Source organism: Cercospora kikuchii (genome assembly GCF_019650295.1).
Source record: "Cercospora kikuchii DNA, contig_00005, whole genome shotgun sequence".
NCBI classification, from domain to species: Eukaryota; Fungi; Ascomycota; class Dothideomycetes; order Mycosphaerellales; family Mycosphaerellaceae; genus Cercospora; species Cercospora kikuchii.
Genome location: NW_025408586.1, coordinates 1,080,812 through 1,093,495, shown reverse-complemented (window position 1 = coordinate 1,093,495; position 12,684 = coordinate 1,080,812). Strand labels below are relative to the sequence as shown.

At 53.2% G+C, this 12,684-nt stretch overlaps 4 protein-coding genes across 4 annotated transcripts; 2 read left to right on the top strand and 2 right to left on the bottom strand.

The window, feature by feature from the left end:
• Nucleotides 1-335: 335 nt before the first annotated feature.
• On the top strand, nt 336-1,691 carry CKM354_000821000 (carbamoyl-phosphate synthase (glutamine-hydrolyzing) CPA1; the record flags this gene model as incomplete). Its single annotated transcript, XM_044803578.1, has 1 exon — nt 336-1,691. One exon carries the CDS (start codon nt 336-338, stop codon nt 1,689-1,691), a length of 1,356 nt encoding a protein of 451 aa, XP_044659513.1.
• An 891-nt stretch (nt 1,692-2,582) lies between these two features.
• Nucleotides 2,583-3,872, bottom strand: CKM354_000820900 (deubiquitination module subunit SGF73; the record flags this gene model as incomplete). Its single annotated transcript, XM_044803577.1, has 3 exons — nt 2,583-3,571; nt 3,629-3,787; nt 3,839-3,872. 3 exons carry the CDS (start codon nt 3,870-3,872, stop codon nt 2,583-2,585), a joined length of 1,182 nt encoding a protein of 393 aa, XP_044659512.1.
• A 281-nt stretch (nt 3,873-4,153) lies between these two features.
• CKM354_000820800 (uncharacterized protein) lies at nt 4,154-7,312 on the top strand (the record flags this gene model as incomplete). The annotated part of the gene is made up of 1 exon (XM_044803576.1): nt 4,154-7,312. The coding sequence occupies one exon, from the start codon at nt 4,154-4,156 to the stop codon at nt 7,310-7,312; it is 3,159 nt and encodes a 1,052-aa protein (XP_044659511.1).
• A 2,343-nt stretch (nt 7,313-9,655) lies between these two features.
• On the bottom strand, nt 9,656-11,499 carry CKM354_000820700 (uncharacterized protein; the record flags this gene model as incomplete). Its single annotated transcript, XM_044803575.1, has 4 exons — nt 9,656-10,117; nt 10,167-11,244; nt 11,303-11,324; nt 11,454-11,499. The coding sequence occupies 4 exons, from the start codon at nt 11,497-11,499 to the stop codon at nt 9,656-9,658; spliced, it is 1,608 nt and encodes a 535-aa protein (XP_044659510.1).
• Nucleotides 11,500-12,684: the final 1,185 nt, after the last annotated feature.

Sequence of the window (12,684 nt, the reverse complement as noted above, 5' to 3'; positions counted from 1 at the left end):
ATCCCATCGCTGCTGACCATCTCATGCTCAACTGCCACCTCGCTGCCGATATCGACCCAACGTGCTCCTAGACACCACCCTCGCCGTCTCTTGAGCTGGTCGCGTTCATGGTGTTCGCTCCCACACTCTTCACCTCGCAAGGTATGACGCATCCGACACCGCCCGTCGCCCGATAAGACCGCCATCACCAACACGCAAAATTCACCGGGCTGGGGAAAAGGAACGAGCGACGCAGATACTGATCAGAAATGGCAGACTACATCAGTGACCACTTGTGGAAGGCCTTCAGTGGTTAAGAACCCTCACCCCACCGCCCGCAACACCCAACCTCAACCATGGCCTCCGCCATCCTTGCCCGAACTTTGAAGCCTGCTGGTCTGCCCAAAACCGGCATCACCAAGGCCTTCATTAGGAACAATGCCACTGTGGCACCAGAAACCCGCATTGGTTCTGCTCCAAACGCCTTCAAGCGATCGACCAAGCCGTCCTTCGACCGAGCCACCTTCACCATCCGCGATGGTCCCATCTTCCACGGAAAGAGCTTTGGTGCAAAGGCCAACATCAGTGGAGAAGCAGTCTTCACCACATCGCTTGTGGGATACCCTGAGTCGATGACCGATCCTTCATACCGTGGACAGATCTTGGTCTTCACTCAACCACTCATTGGCAACTACGGTGTGCCATCCGACGTTCGTGACGAATACGGACTGCTCAAGTACTTTGAGAGCCCAAATATCCAGGCTTGCGGCATTGTCGTGGCTGATGCTGCGCTCAAGTACTCTCACTGGACTGCTGTCGAGAGTCTGTCCGAGTGGTGCGCTCGTGAGGGCGTTCCTGCCATCTCGGGCGTTGATACTCGTGCTATTGTCACATACTTGCGAGAGCAAGGTTCCTCCCTCGGCAAAATCTCCGTCGGCGAAGAGTACGACGCAGACGAGGACGAGGCTTTCAACGACCCATCTGCCATTAACTTGGTAGCCAAGGTCTCCACCAAGGCACCTTTCCACGTACCATCGCCAAACGGCAATGCCCACGTCGCTCTCATCGACTGCGGTGTCAAGGAGAACATCATCCGCTCCATTGTCGGACGTGGAGCTAGCGTGACCTGCCTGCCATGGGACTACCCAATCCACAAGACTGCGCACCACTTCGACGGAGTCTTCATCTCCAATGGCCCTGGTGACCCAACCCACTGCCGCAAGACCAGCGACAACCTCAAGAAGCTCATGGACAACAGCAACATTCCCATCATGGGCATCTGTCTTGGCCACCAGCTTCTGGCCATCGCATCAGGCGCCCGCACCGTGAAGATGAAGTACGGTAACCGTGCCCACAACATCCCGGCTTTGGACTTGATGACCGGCAAGTGCCACATCACTTCTCAGAACCACGGATACGCTGTGGACGCCGGTTCGCTCCCATCGGACTTCAAGGAGTATTTCACCAACCTCAACGACGGCTCCAACGAGGGAATGATTCACAAGACCCGTCCAATCTTCAGCACACAGTTCCACCCTGAAGCCAAAGGCGGTCCGCTTGACAGCAGCTACTTGTTCGATGCCTACCTCAACAGCGTTCAGCAATACAAGGCTCAGAATGATGCTCTGAAGGGTGGCAAGGACAACAGGCCCAGCCCACTTTTGGTTGACTTGCTTGCCAAGGAGCGTGTTGGCGTGTCACCAGATGCTTAGATTGACACTTTCCCCACCAGTTGATCTGCGTCTGTTTGCTGAGCGTTTTCTGCTTGAGGGTTCGCTTGTACTATCAAGCCGGAGTTTTTGTCAATGATGCTTCCTTCCCTGCGTCTAAGTTGCCTGTTAAGATATCACGAAATTCACAAATTTGATGCCATTACTTCTCGAGCCTCGCCGTCTGTTCCATATGAATCCACAATAGGTCAATAGTGAAATGTTCTTTGCACACCCATCCGCCGACTTTCGCAAGTCGGCATGATGAGTTGCTGATACTTTACGACTGTGTTCTGTAAGCTACGTGCACAAAGTATCGGAACTTGCCTTGTATGTGGCATGGATGAACGAAGTGGCTTTTACGAAAGGCCATTCCAGGCTTTCGCAGCTGGAAGCCTGACGGCCCTGCCGCGTCACAAACAGGATATCACGGCAACATAGCGTCTTCTTGGCTAGACATCACGTAGCGTCCGTTCATACCGATCCAATGCTATCAAAACAATGGAAGGCTCGAGTCACTAGAGTTGCCAGGTTCTGTTTCATATGCAGTCTGTCGAGGAAGTTCGTGACGGGCGGCATGCTTATACACGCACTATACACTGGTTCATACTGTATGTGGCACGTGCGTGAAAGAAATGGCAGTATGAGAGGTAAGAATGAAGTCGATGCAGAAGAACAGTGAGCGCATGTTTCGCTTCTTATCTCATTTCTACGAATGTATATGAACTGTGGTGGTCATAAGTTCTCCCTTCCCGTTTTCTTGCTCTGCTGTCGTAATATCTGCTCGACCAGGAAACCAAAAAAAAAAGTCACATTCATGGGTATCATCCATAACCAAAACCCCTAAAGAACTCCAAAAGGCACCAAAATTCAAGATCCAAAGAGACGAGGCTGTCAAGCAGTGCCCACGGCACTCTGCTTCCGACTCGCAGCAGGCGCGATCATGGATCTTGCACCAGGCACCACACTTCCTTTCCTCGCGTGCACCATGCCGTCTGCATCCACGACCGGTCCTTGGGGTATTGAACCAAAGAAGCCTCCGGCTGTGTTCGAGCTGCCAAACATTCCCGACCGATTGCCCGCGAACGCCGAAGGTAGCATGCCTTTCATCCTGTTATATTCGTATTTCTGCCGTAGAGGCACAGGTACTGGCTGATACAGCGGTTGTCCTCCCCAGGACCTCGCAATACTCGACATGACAGCTTCACGCTCTTCTTCGCTGTCGACGGGTCCGGTGGGTATATCGTAGTCATCCGGGTTAGGTGCGTTGGCGTCGAATTGAGCCTTTTGCTGTTTCGCCGCATTCTTGCGTTGGTATTCCATGAGTAATTTATCGTATGGTGCACTTCTTCCGGGCACGGCTCGTTTGGCTCCCATGCTGTGGCTTTTGCATGTCAGACTACGAGCACATTGTCCTCCTTGTGGGAGTTCCACGCCGCATTGCTTCTCCACGTCCACGGGGGCTTTGGGTCGAGCGGCTTTGCTCTTGGGCTCATCTTTCTTTTTCTTCTTTTTGTTGGGGCCGCCGTCTTCGCCTTCATCGGCTGCTTTGCGTTTCTTGCTTGCTGTCATGCCGCCTGTTTTGCTGGCGGTCTTTTTGGACCCGTCTTCTTCCTCGTCGCTACTGCCTGCTCTTTCTTTTCGTGCTGCTGCGTCTCGTGCATCTTTGGCTTCCTTCTTCTTGCGCTGCTTCTCTTGCTTCTTATTTAAGCAGCCCTCTACGTGTTTTACTATCACATGTTTGGCGACTGGTCGTTTGCAGTGGGTGCATCGTAGCAGCTCGGGCTTGTCGGCCATGGGCTTGCCATTTTGGAAGGCTTTGGCGATTGTGGACGGGACCTTGTTGACACAAGCTGTTTTGGGTGCATCTTTGGGTCTCGGACCTGTTCAGAGATGTCAGACTTCGCACGAGAGCATCTGCCTAGTCGTGCAAGCCGTACCTGCGTTGACCTCTGTTGCCCAGGCGCCAGGGTTCTTGACCTTGGGCAACTTCTCTTTCACCTCAGGAAGGACTTTGACAGCGTTGTCGTTCTCGATGTCTTCGAAAAGATCGTCTAGCGATATAGCACTATCGCTCTTGCTGGGTTTCGCGGCAGGCGCTGGAGTGGAATGTCAGAGTGGTGGGTGGCACGTTCTAGCGAGCAACGTACCCTTACGGCCGACGACGCCGTTCGTCGCTGCCATCGTCTACGAGGTCTAGTGATCAGAGCGAAAGAAAGACAATGAGGGGCTCATTGCGCACAGTTGTACATGAAGCTCGAGTGGAGTGACGATGTATTGAACGAGGGCGACGCAGCACGCGACAAGCGGCGCCGAGAGTGGGTCTTGCACGTGAACGCAGCTTTCGGGTCTCTCGAGGACGACTTCATCATCTTTCTCGCAAGGTCCTCCTCTACCCTTTGGACTCCGAAAACACACTTGCAGAAATCACCGGAAGCATCTCAGTATGCGATGACCAAGAAGACATGCCTCTCTTCGGCACAACGATGGATCGAAGAAACGAGGTCTTCCAACGCTTGAAGCCACCATGCGTAGCCTTAAGTCAAGTCGCTTTGACGCTCAGCGCGGCTCGTGGCGATACCAGCCAGTTGATCGCGAAACTCGAAGACGTCTGGAAGACATTGAAGTCCGTGGCATCGCGGCCAGCCTCACTCGATTCGAAGCTGGCCGACTATGTCTTTTTCCCGCTGTCGCAGGTGCTCAAGCGCACCCAGCGAGTGCCAGTTCGGGCGCTGGAGTTGGCCTTGCAGTGCCTCGCCATCATTCTAGAACATGGCTGGCGGTCGCAGATGCAACCGCAGCTAGCTGCTCAGATCGTCATCTTGTGCACTCTCATGGCCGAAGAGAATCCCAAGGGACTTTCTTCAGCACAGACGACTGATGAATTGCGCACAAGTGCTCTCGATTGCTTACGACATGTGTTCGAGTCTGCAGGTGGATCATCAGAGCTGCGAGATGCGATGACAGCAGAGCCAAATGTGCCCCAGTTGGGACAGACAATCAGCACAATCCTTGACAATGTTCTTGGAGCACGATCGATAGAGACTCAAATCGCCGCCAGCAGTGCACTACAAGCATTGGTGACACGTGTGGCAACTATTGACATACAAGCAGGTTTCCTGCCAGGTATTGTATCGAAATTGACGAAATTGCTCACACCAAAGACTGCCCAGCGGCGCAACCACGAAGTCCTGGTCCGCGCACTCGAAATTCTTGCCCATCTCTTCAAAGCCACTCTGGGCGACGAGGTTACGGCCAGCCTCTCCGAAGACCAGCATTCTACGAATCGCGGCCGACTGTCGAAAGTTGTTGACCAGAAGTGGCTCGAAACCGCAGCTTCTCAGCTGAAGCCGGCGATCACGAATATACTCAAGGTCCGTGAGACAGAACGAAATGATGTGAAAGAGTCTCTCGCGCAATTCTGCCTCACTGTAATGCATTGCCGCAGAACTCTGGAAGACTCAGCGTCGATGTGTTTGGAAACTCTATTGATCTTGTGTTCCGAGCAGAGCGACAACATCATCGCCAGTCAAGTCGAACTCCTTGTCAGCCAAGATGCCTCTGTTTTAGCACTCTTGCAGACCACTCTCCACGATTGGATATCATCGTTGCCAACGAAGATGCAGGCAGCAGATGAATCAGTGAAAGTGGAGCGCATAGGGCAGATCAGCACAGCTTACGACGTCCTGGTAAGCAGTGGCATAGACACGACTGTGGTTGACAAAATGCTGGTAGATATCTTGAGGGATAGCGTGGCGGTCACTCTCCAGCCTACTCGTCTGGCGCAGAAAGAAGCTGATATTCAGCCGCCACTGCAATCTATGGAGCTTGATGTACGTGACAGAAAGAGCAGCACAGAATTTCTCACGCCGCTGGTGAAGTATCGCGCTCAAGACGAGGTGATGCAAACGATTGAGCAGTTGGCGAACTCTGTCAGTCGACACTCATACAAAATATCCAGCGGCGAACTTTCCAGAGCTATGCGTCAAAGCCTCGGAGAGACGCAAATTGCAACATTTTGGCTTCTGCTCAACACCACGCAGACAGCGCTAGAACAAGGCACTGGCGTGGACCAATTCCTGGTCATGGATAACGGAATGCAGTCGATCGCCTCCGAAAGATTGGACGACCTCTATGCCTTCTCACTCGACATCTTAACGGACAACTCTGAAGATGTAGCCGATCCTCGCCTGCGAGCACTAGCTCTCCGCTCTTTGGCACTATTCTGTCGAACATCGGGTCAAGATTTTCGACATGAGCTCATCGACGCGCTCTATCCCGTCCTACATAGCCTGGCCACGCCCGATGCGTTGCTGCAGCAGGACAGCATGACCACGCTGAACATCTTCGCCTCGTCTTGTGGCTACGAATCTGTGGAGAAGCTCATCGTAGAAAACGTCGACTATCTCACCAACGCCGTGTCGTTGCGGCTCAATGCTTTCGACGTGAGCCCTCAGGCACCACAAGTGCTGCTCATGATGGTGCGACTTGCTGGACCAAGCTTGTTGCCGTACCTTGAAGATACGGTTGACAGTCTATTTGCTGCCCTGCAAGACTACCATGGCTACCCACTTCTCGTCGAGCTCATTTTTAGAGTACTGAGTGTGGTTGCCGAGGAGGGAGCTAAAGCGCCCCAGCTTGCCATTACAGATGGCACGAAACAAGATCTCGCAAAGTACTACGAGGATCGATGGCAGCCGGTGACAATAGATGGCTTAGCCGCCCTTTTACATGAAAAGGTGGCAGAAGAAGAGCATCTCACTGCAGCTGAGAGAAATGAAACCGGGCCGCATCCGAAACGTCCATGGAAGTCGACGGATGAGAATGAGTCAGAGCAAGAGGGTTCAGCAGAGGACGATCAGCGAGCAGTTGATATCCTGGACCCTCCTCCACCAGCCCCGAAGACTTACGGCCTGCTATTTCGTATCTCGGAATTGACACAGCACTTCTTGCCCTCGGCATCTGCGTCTCTGAGGTCTTCTCTACTCAATCTGATCAAAACCACGACGCCAGCGATATCACGCCATGAGAATTCGTTCTTGCCGCTCATCAACACTCTATGGCCGGAAGTTGTATCGAGGCTTGACGATACCGAGCCATATGTAGTGGCCACTGCTCTGGACCTTATTGCTATGCTGTGCGAGTATGCCGGAGGTTTCATGCGCACTCGAATCCAGCAACTTTGGCCTGAGCTACAAGAGATGTACAACAAGACCGCTGCGAATATCGTGCAGAGTGTGCAGCCGCGGGGCCACGGCGCTGGGAAGGTGAAAGATCAGCAAACTACTGCCTTAATGCCCAGCAATACCGCTCTTAGCCTTGCGTTGATGCGGATCAAAGCAACGCCAGCAGACTACAGCGACACCTCGACAAGGTTGCTTTGGACATCGTTGTTGGGTGCCGTTACCTCTATCGTCAAACACATTTCATTGGCCCCGGAAATGTTCGACAATGCCATTGAAATGTTGGCACCTGTGTTGGACGATCACGAGATCCGAGCCGCAATGGAAGCAGAGAATGCCGACGCTGTTTGGCTTGTGTTGCTCAGAAGTGGTAAAGTAAACCCGCCGATGCCGCCAGGGGATGATTCAATCCATTCGACGTTCGTTCAAGTGACCGGGTAGGTTGAAGGTTGAAGGGAAACAACATTGAGGATATCAAGTAATCTATTGGGCAGCATGAGCAGTGACTGCTAAAAACCGATCAGAAGCACATGCCTCGGTGCGATGAGTTCGAAAAGTAGGATGCGATTCGTTTGCGCTGCGGTCAGCACTGTTTGTCGTACCCATGTCGCCCAACGCGGCGATTATGCACAAACAGCAATAGGATCGAAACTTCAGAATGGCCAAACATCCAAACATCCGAATACAAGTAGCAGGCCGCGCTTTGTGGTGAACTGGTCTCCCACATCTGTTGCATCGAAATACCGCTTCCCATAACTCGACCTCAATCTCCGTCATCGACTCGCACAAATATCTACTCACCATCATCCGACGGGTCATTGCTTCACGATCGGTCGCAAGAGAAACTTACACAAGATCTTCTTGCGAACTCCCGCCCACCACCACGTTCTTCGAGCTCCAGCTGTCCAAACCTATAACACACCATCGGACCCGCCACCAACGAACCCTGGTCGCCAGCACTAAAGTACATCATGTGCTACCACGAGTACACGCATTACCGGCACTGCGAAGAACACATTCCAATGCATGCGCATATGTGTCCCAAGAACATCACAGGCGACCAGACCCGAGTCATATTCTGCGAAGACTACCAGGCCATTCGGAGAGAAGCTAGAATTGGTTGTCCGCATTGCGAGTGGAGGAGGGAGAGTTCTGTGACAACGCCCACTCCTCTGAATGGACGACATTCTTACCCCACGCCGCCGAAGACTGCATCGCCGGGATCGACGAGGTGAAGCGTTCTGAGCAGAGGCCGGGTTGAGAATGGGGGTAAAATGCATTCGATCGATGGGCAAGAGTTTCAGCCATCGCGCGCTTTATGCTGCCCTGCTATGGGACCAGACGCGACGGAGAAAGTCGTTGATGATGGTAGCTGAGTCGATCTTGAGTTCTTCTGTGGGCTTGGGACGAGTGTGGACGTTGTATGAGTATGTTTGGCGTGATGCATGGATTGGCGGTGCGTGTGAAGATACAAGGACAAGTGAAACATGCTGTTGAGAAAGCATACGGTGGAAATGAGCAGAAGTTGGAGTTGATATGAATGCCGGTTTCTCTAGTCTGATGCTATCCTCGATGAATTGAAAGATGTCAGCTTTAGCTGGTCAGCGTCCTGAGTCTTCGTTTCCTGCCCTTCCAAGTGACTCTAGCGGATACGCTCTGCGGTCTCTGTTTGTCATGGCATCGGTCAGTCCTCACGAAGCTCACGCGAGACGTCGATTAAAGTATCAAAATCTGTTTTCTCTTTCCGTAAATACAAAGAAGTTGTATTCTATATGCACCTCAGAAAGAAGAAAAGGAGAAAAAGAGAAGATTGAAGAAACCAACAACCAAAAAAAGTCAGCCAGCCCGCACGCATCGTGTTCGCCCTTTCTTCGCCGGGGCAGAAGTGCCTCATATGCGCCGCTTTTGCTGCTTATTGCATTGTTTCCCCATCGATCGAGCCAATTGGAATGCCACATCGCTCCGCTTTCTGGCTGCTTCTGGTACTGGTTCACTGCTGCTGATGATACACCAATATGATTCTTGCTCATCGCGCGAAAACCCCAATTTTCCAAGAAACTTTCCAAACAAGAGACAGCACCAAGAAAAAGTGGTGGCTGCCCCATGGGTATCGCATTCCACCACGCTTTCTTTCCTCCAGAACATGATGAGCCTCGACATCGTTTCCTCCAGGATATTTCGCCGTGCGGAAGGAATATTGTATTCTTTCGCACGCCTGGGGATTTGACCGAATGAAGTCTGTTGTAAAACAAAGGAAAAGTAACACCGAAGTGGACACAGTGTAAGATTTGTAAATGCAGATGTGCCTGTAATGCATCGCCGGAACGCAGTAAGTTGATGTGCTGAAAGCGGTCGTGATCCGCAAGCAAAGAACGCCAGACGCCCAATTTTTCGTCACCTGGCTTTGGAGACTACCATGTCAAAACAGTAGAGAGTTCTCTTGTGGGGGGTATGATGTCGTGTCATTCGCAGATGTTGAGCCCGGGCCGAATCAAAACTGTCGGCGAGCATGATCTGACTATGCTGCTGCTGTACATTGTAGTATGTCGCGTGATCCTGTCAAGAAAGTGCGGTCTGTATCTGTTGCCGACCTGGTTTTCGCCGAGCTCGCTGAGGTGATCTGGTAACACATTATCTAGATAAGCATTCTCTGCCGCATCGTGTATCGAAATCAAAGGGTATCTTGAGCCGGCCGTTCCACGCAGGCAAAGAGAGCCACCAGTGTCCATCGTACAAGACTCGACTGCAAGTCAAAGTCCATGAGTATTCGTGTCGTAGCGTTAATCACAAAGCGACGTCGAGCACCAGGCTGACATCGGCAACTTGATCGCCAGCAAGGTCTTCCAATACTGGGATCAGATCCAAGAGCTCGTTATCGTGCGCGTCGCTGAACCAACTGCTGATCGGAACGGCATGTTGCGGATGGAATATGTAGCTGGTCGGCGAGTTGTCAATAATGATGGTCTCCTTCAGGTCTCGTCCCACTTGACTCAGGTCCTTGACATAGTTTCCTTGATGATTGTAGCAGCTTTCTCGGAATAGCCTGTGATGCACGACATTGTGGATGTCGAGCTGGTCGAGGAGTGGGTCTCCGTATTTGGACACAGAAGCAGTGAAGACCACAACTTCATAGATCTCTCCGACCCGTTTCAGGAAAGCATCAACGCCAGGCCGTTTTATGACGTATACGTTGTGATATTGCCCTTCGATTTCAACAGGAATCGTGAAGTCTGCTTGATGAAGGATCTACAGAAATGTTAGCCAATGTCGGAGTGTGATGTTTGCATCCACGTACCTTGAAACTGCTGTGTACAAGTGTTTCATCCAGATCGAGAACAAGACACTTTCGGCCCTTGTGCTCAGGTCGCGTTGGAGGAAGAAGCCATTTTGAAGTGCCCTCGGGCGTGGAGACCATCGAGGTCTCGTTACTTTTCTCGTTAGTTCCTGGAGGGGGACCGGGCGGGGGCGGCAATCCAGTTGTTGGCTGCGCCGTCGATGTCTCTTCTTGATGGGCATGCTGCATATCCTCGATTTCCTTTTGTGCTTCTTTCTCGGTCAAGACGTTGGAGTCTTTCATCTCGATATCTTCATCACGCTGCTGTTGCTCAGCAGTCCGGTCAAAAATGGGCTCATCTTCCTGCTGTGGAACGGTTGGTGTGGGTGCTTGCACTTGCACCGACGGACCTGGTGCCAAAGTAGCTGCACCGCCTGTTACAATCGGAGGGACAACGGCTGGCGGTGCTGATCCGGAGGCTGCAGCATCGATAGAGTTTCGGGGGAAGGTGGATTGAATTGCAGCAGTCTTCTCATCAAGAGCAGATCCAGACGTAGACGTCCGTGGTTCGCCCTTGGACCCATTGGCTTGTGGCTGTTGCTGGGCAGCCTTTTCGTCGATGACTTCCTTCGACTCGTCGGCGCTCGTGTTGGCGTTACTGCTACCAGCTTGCGTGACGGCTTGCGTTTGTTGTTGCGTTCTTCCTTGCAGGGGCTTGGTCACCGGCTTGGCAGGCTCTGCAGCATCCTGGCCGTCACCGCCATGTGATTTGTCGGAAGCGCTGCAGCATAGTATCGCAAACAGGCCAGATTTCTTCTTCGGTTTTTGTTCATCTCCTAGGTTCGTCCGGCTTGCAGAGGCGCCAGGAGCAGATCGCGTGGATTTCTCATTTGCAGCCTCGCCTCGTCGCCCTCGACGTCTACTTCCAGTACTTGGATCTCGTTTCCTTCGGCCAAAGCTTCGCTTCGAGCGTTGCCCAATGCTTTCTGATCGATCGGCGGCGGATACGTTTTGCTGATTTGGTTCTAGAGAAGAGGATGCTGGGACGCTCGCTCCAGCTCCGTTCTCACCTGCCTTCGTCGCATCGACATTCTGTGCGCTGTATCATTGTTTAGTAATCGCTAGCTGAGATCATCGTCATCGGGCTCAATACATACGTTTGCGACACCTCTGCAGGCCCTATGTGCAATCAAATGTTAGTCTCGTGACTTTTCAAGCTCCGTTCTGCTTTGCGCGCTACGCGATGGGCCCACTTTCACATGACTTGCATGTGACATTGTACCTCCACATCGGCTGGAGTGAACGCACCTTGTCCTACACCTCCCGGGACAGGCTGGGTGCCCGGTTGACTCATCGCAGTGCTCGCGGTCACTGAATGTGCATGTATGATGGAAGAGCGGTCGGGAAAGTGGAACCGGCGGAGAGAGACGCGCTACGGCCGACGGTGTCCTCGGCGATCGCAAGATCGGTGTGAGATGCTGGCGGCGCGTTCGAGCGAGCGAGAGCGGTGGCAAGTACTGTGGCAATCGTATGTGCTCGCAGCGCGGCCGAGTCGTCAGGGCAAGCTGGAGGTGCTCGAGGGCGGCTGTGCTGCTGGTCGGGCTGGAAACGCGGGCGAGCGCGGTTCGGTCGCGATTGCCCTTGGCGGCGGTGGCGGCGGAGGAGCGGTGTAGCGGGGTGACGCGCGTGAGACGGCGGTGGAGCTGAGTGGATGTTGCTGTCACTCGGCCACGACACTGGCCGACGAGGTGAGGTGGTGGTGTTCGGGTCACGGTCACAGATGAGGTCTCGAAGGAGATGCAGAGCGGCTGGGCGGACGACGTGCATTGACCTGACCAATTTCCGCCTCACATGCACCAGCGCCCGCCTCTATCCAATCACGATCCAACTGAACTTGACCGTACCACTCGACCACGCGCACGAGAAACGCTTCTACTCAACCGCGCTCCCTTGTTAACGGCGCATCCGCGACTCGGGAATAGCGTCACCTCTCCCACTCTGCCTGGTCTGTATTTTCCGCACGCCTCACAGATGCGGCACTCGTCCAGGATCGCGACAGAATTCGCCACGCCCGGCCTCGCAAGGTTGACCAGCGTAGCGCTCGGGAGGCGGCTTCATGCAGCTCCAAAACCGGTTATGGAACGTGCTCAATAGTCTCGCTGATCCTCAGAAGGCCCACCGTCAATGGATTCGCTTAGGAAACGCCTGTTGGCGTGGAGGAAAGCCGTGTCAACAATCACAGAAAACAAGAACCACCAGAGCATCTTGCTCTGCTCCAGTCGAGATCAATGAAGTCATCTCTGCGTCGCAATTGGCGGGAGCTTGGGATCGTGAAGGATGCGCTCCGCATGGGATGCTGGATGATCTCCTCGTGTCCGGCAAGCATGTGAAGCATGCTCGTTGACCGCATCTCACTCGCATCACATCAGAATGTTGGATTACACTGAGCACACGTAGCATCGAAAACGGCAGCACAGACTCCGGCATGGCGGATCAGGACAGTGCTGGGGAACAACTGATTGTGATACTGTAGCACACA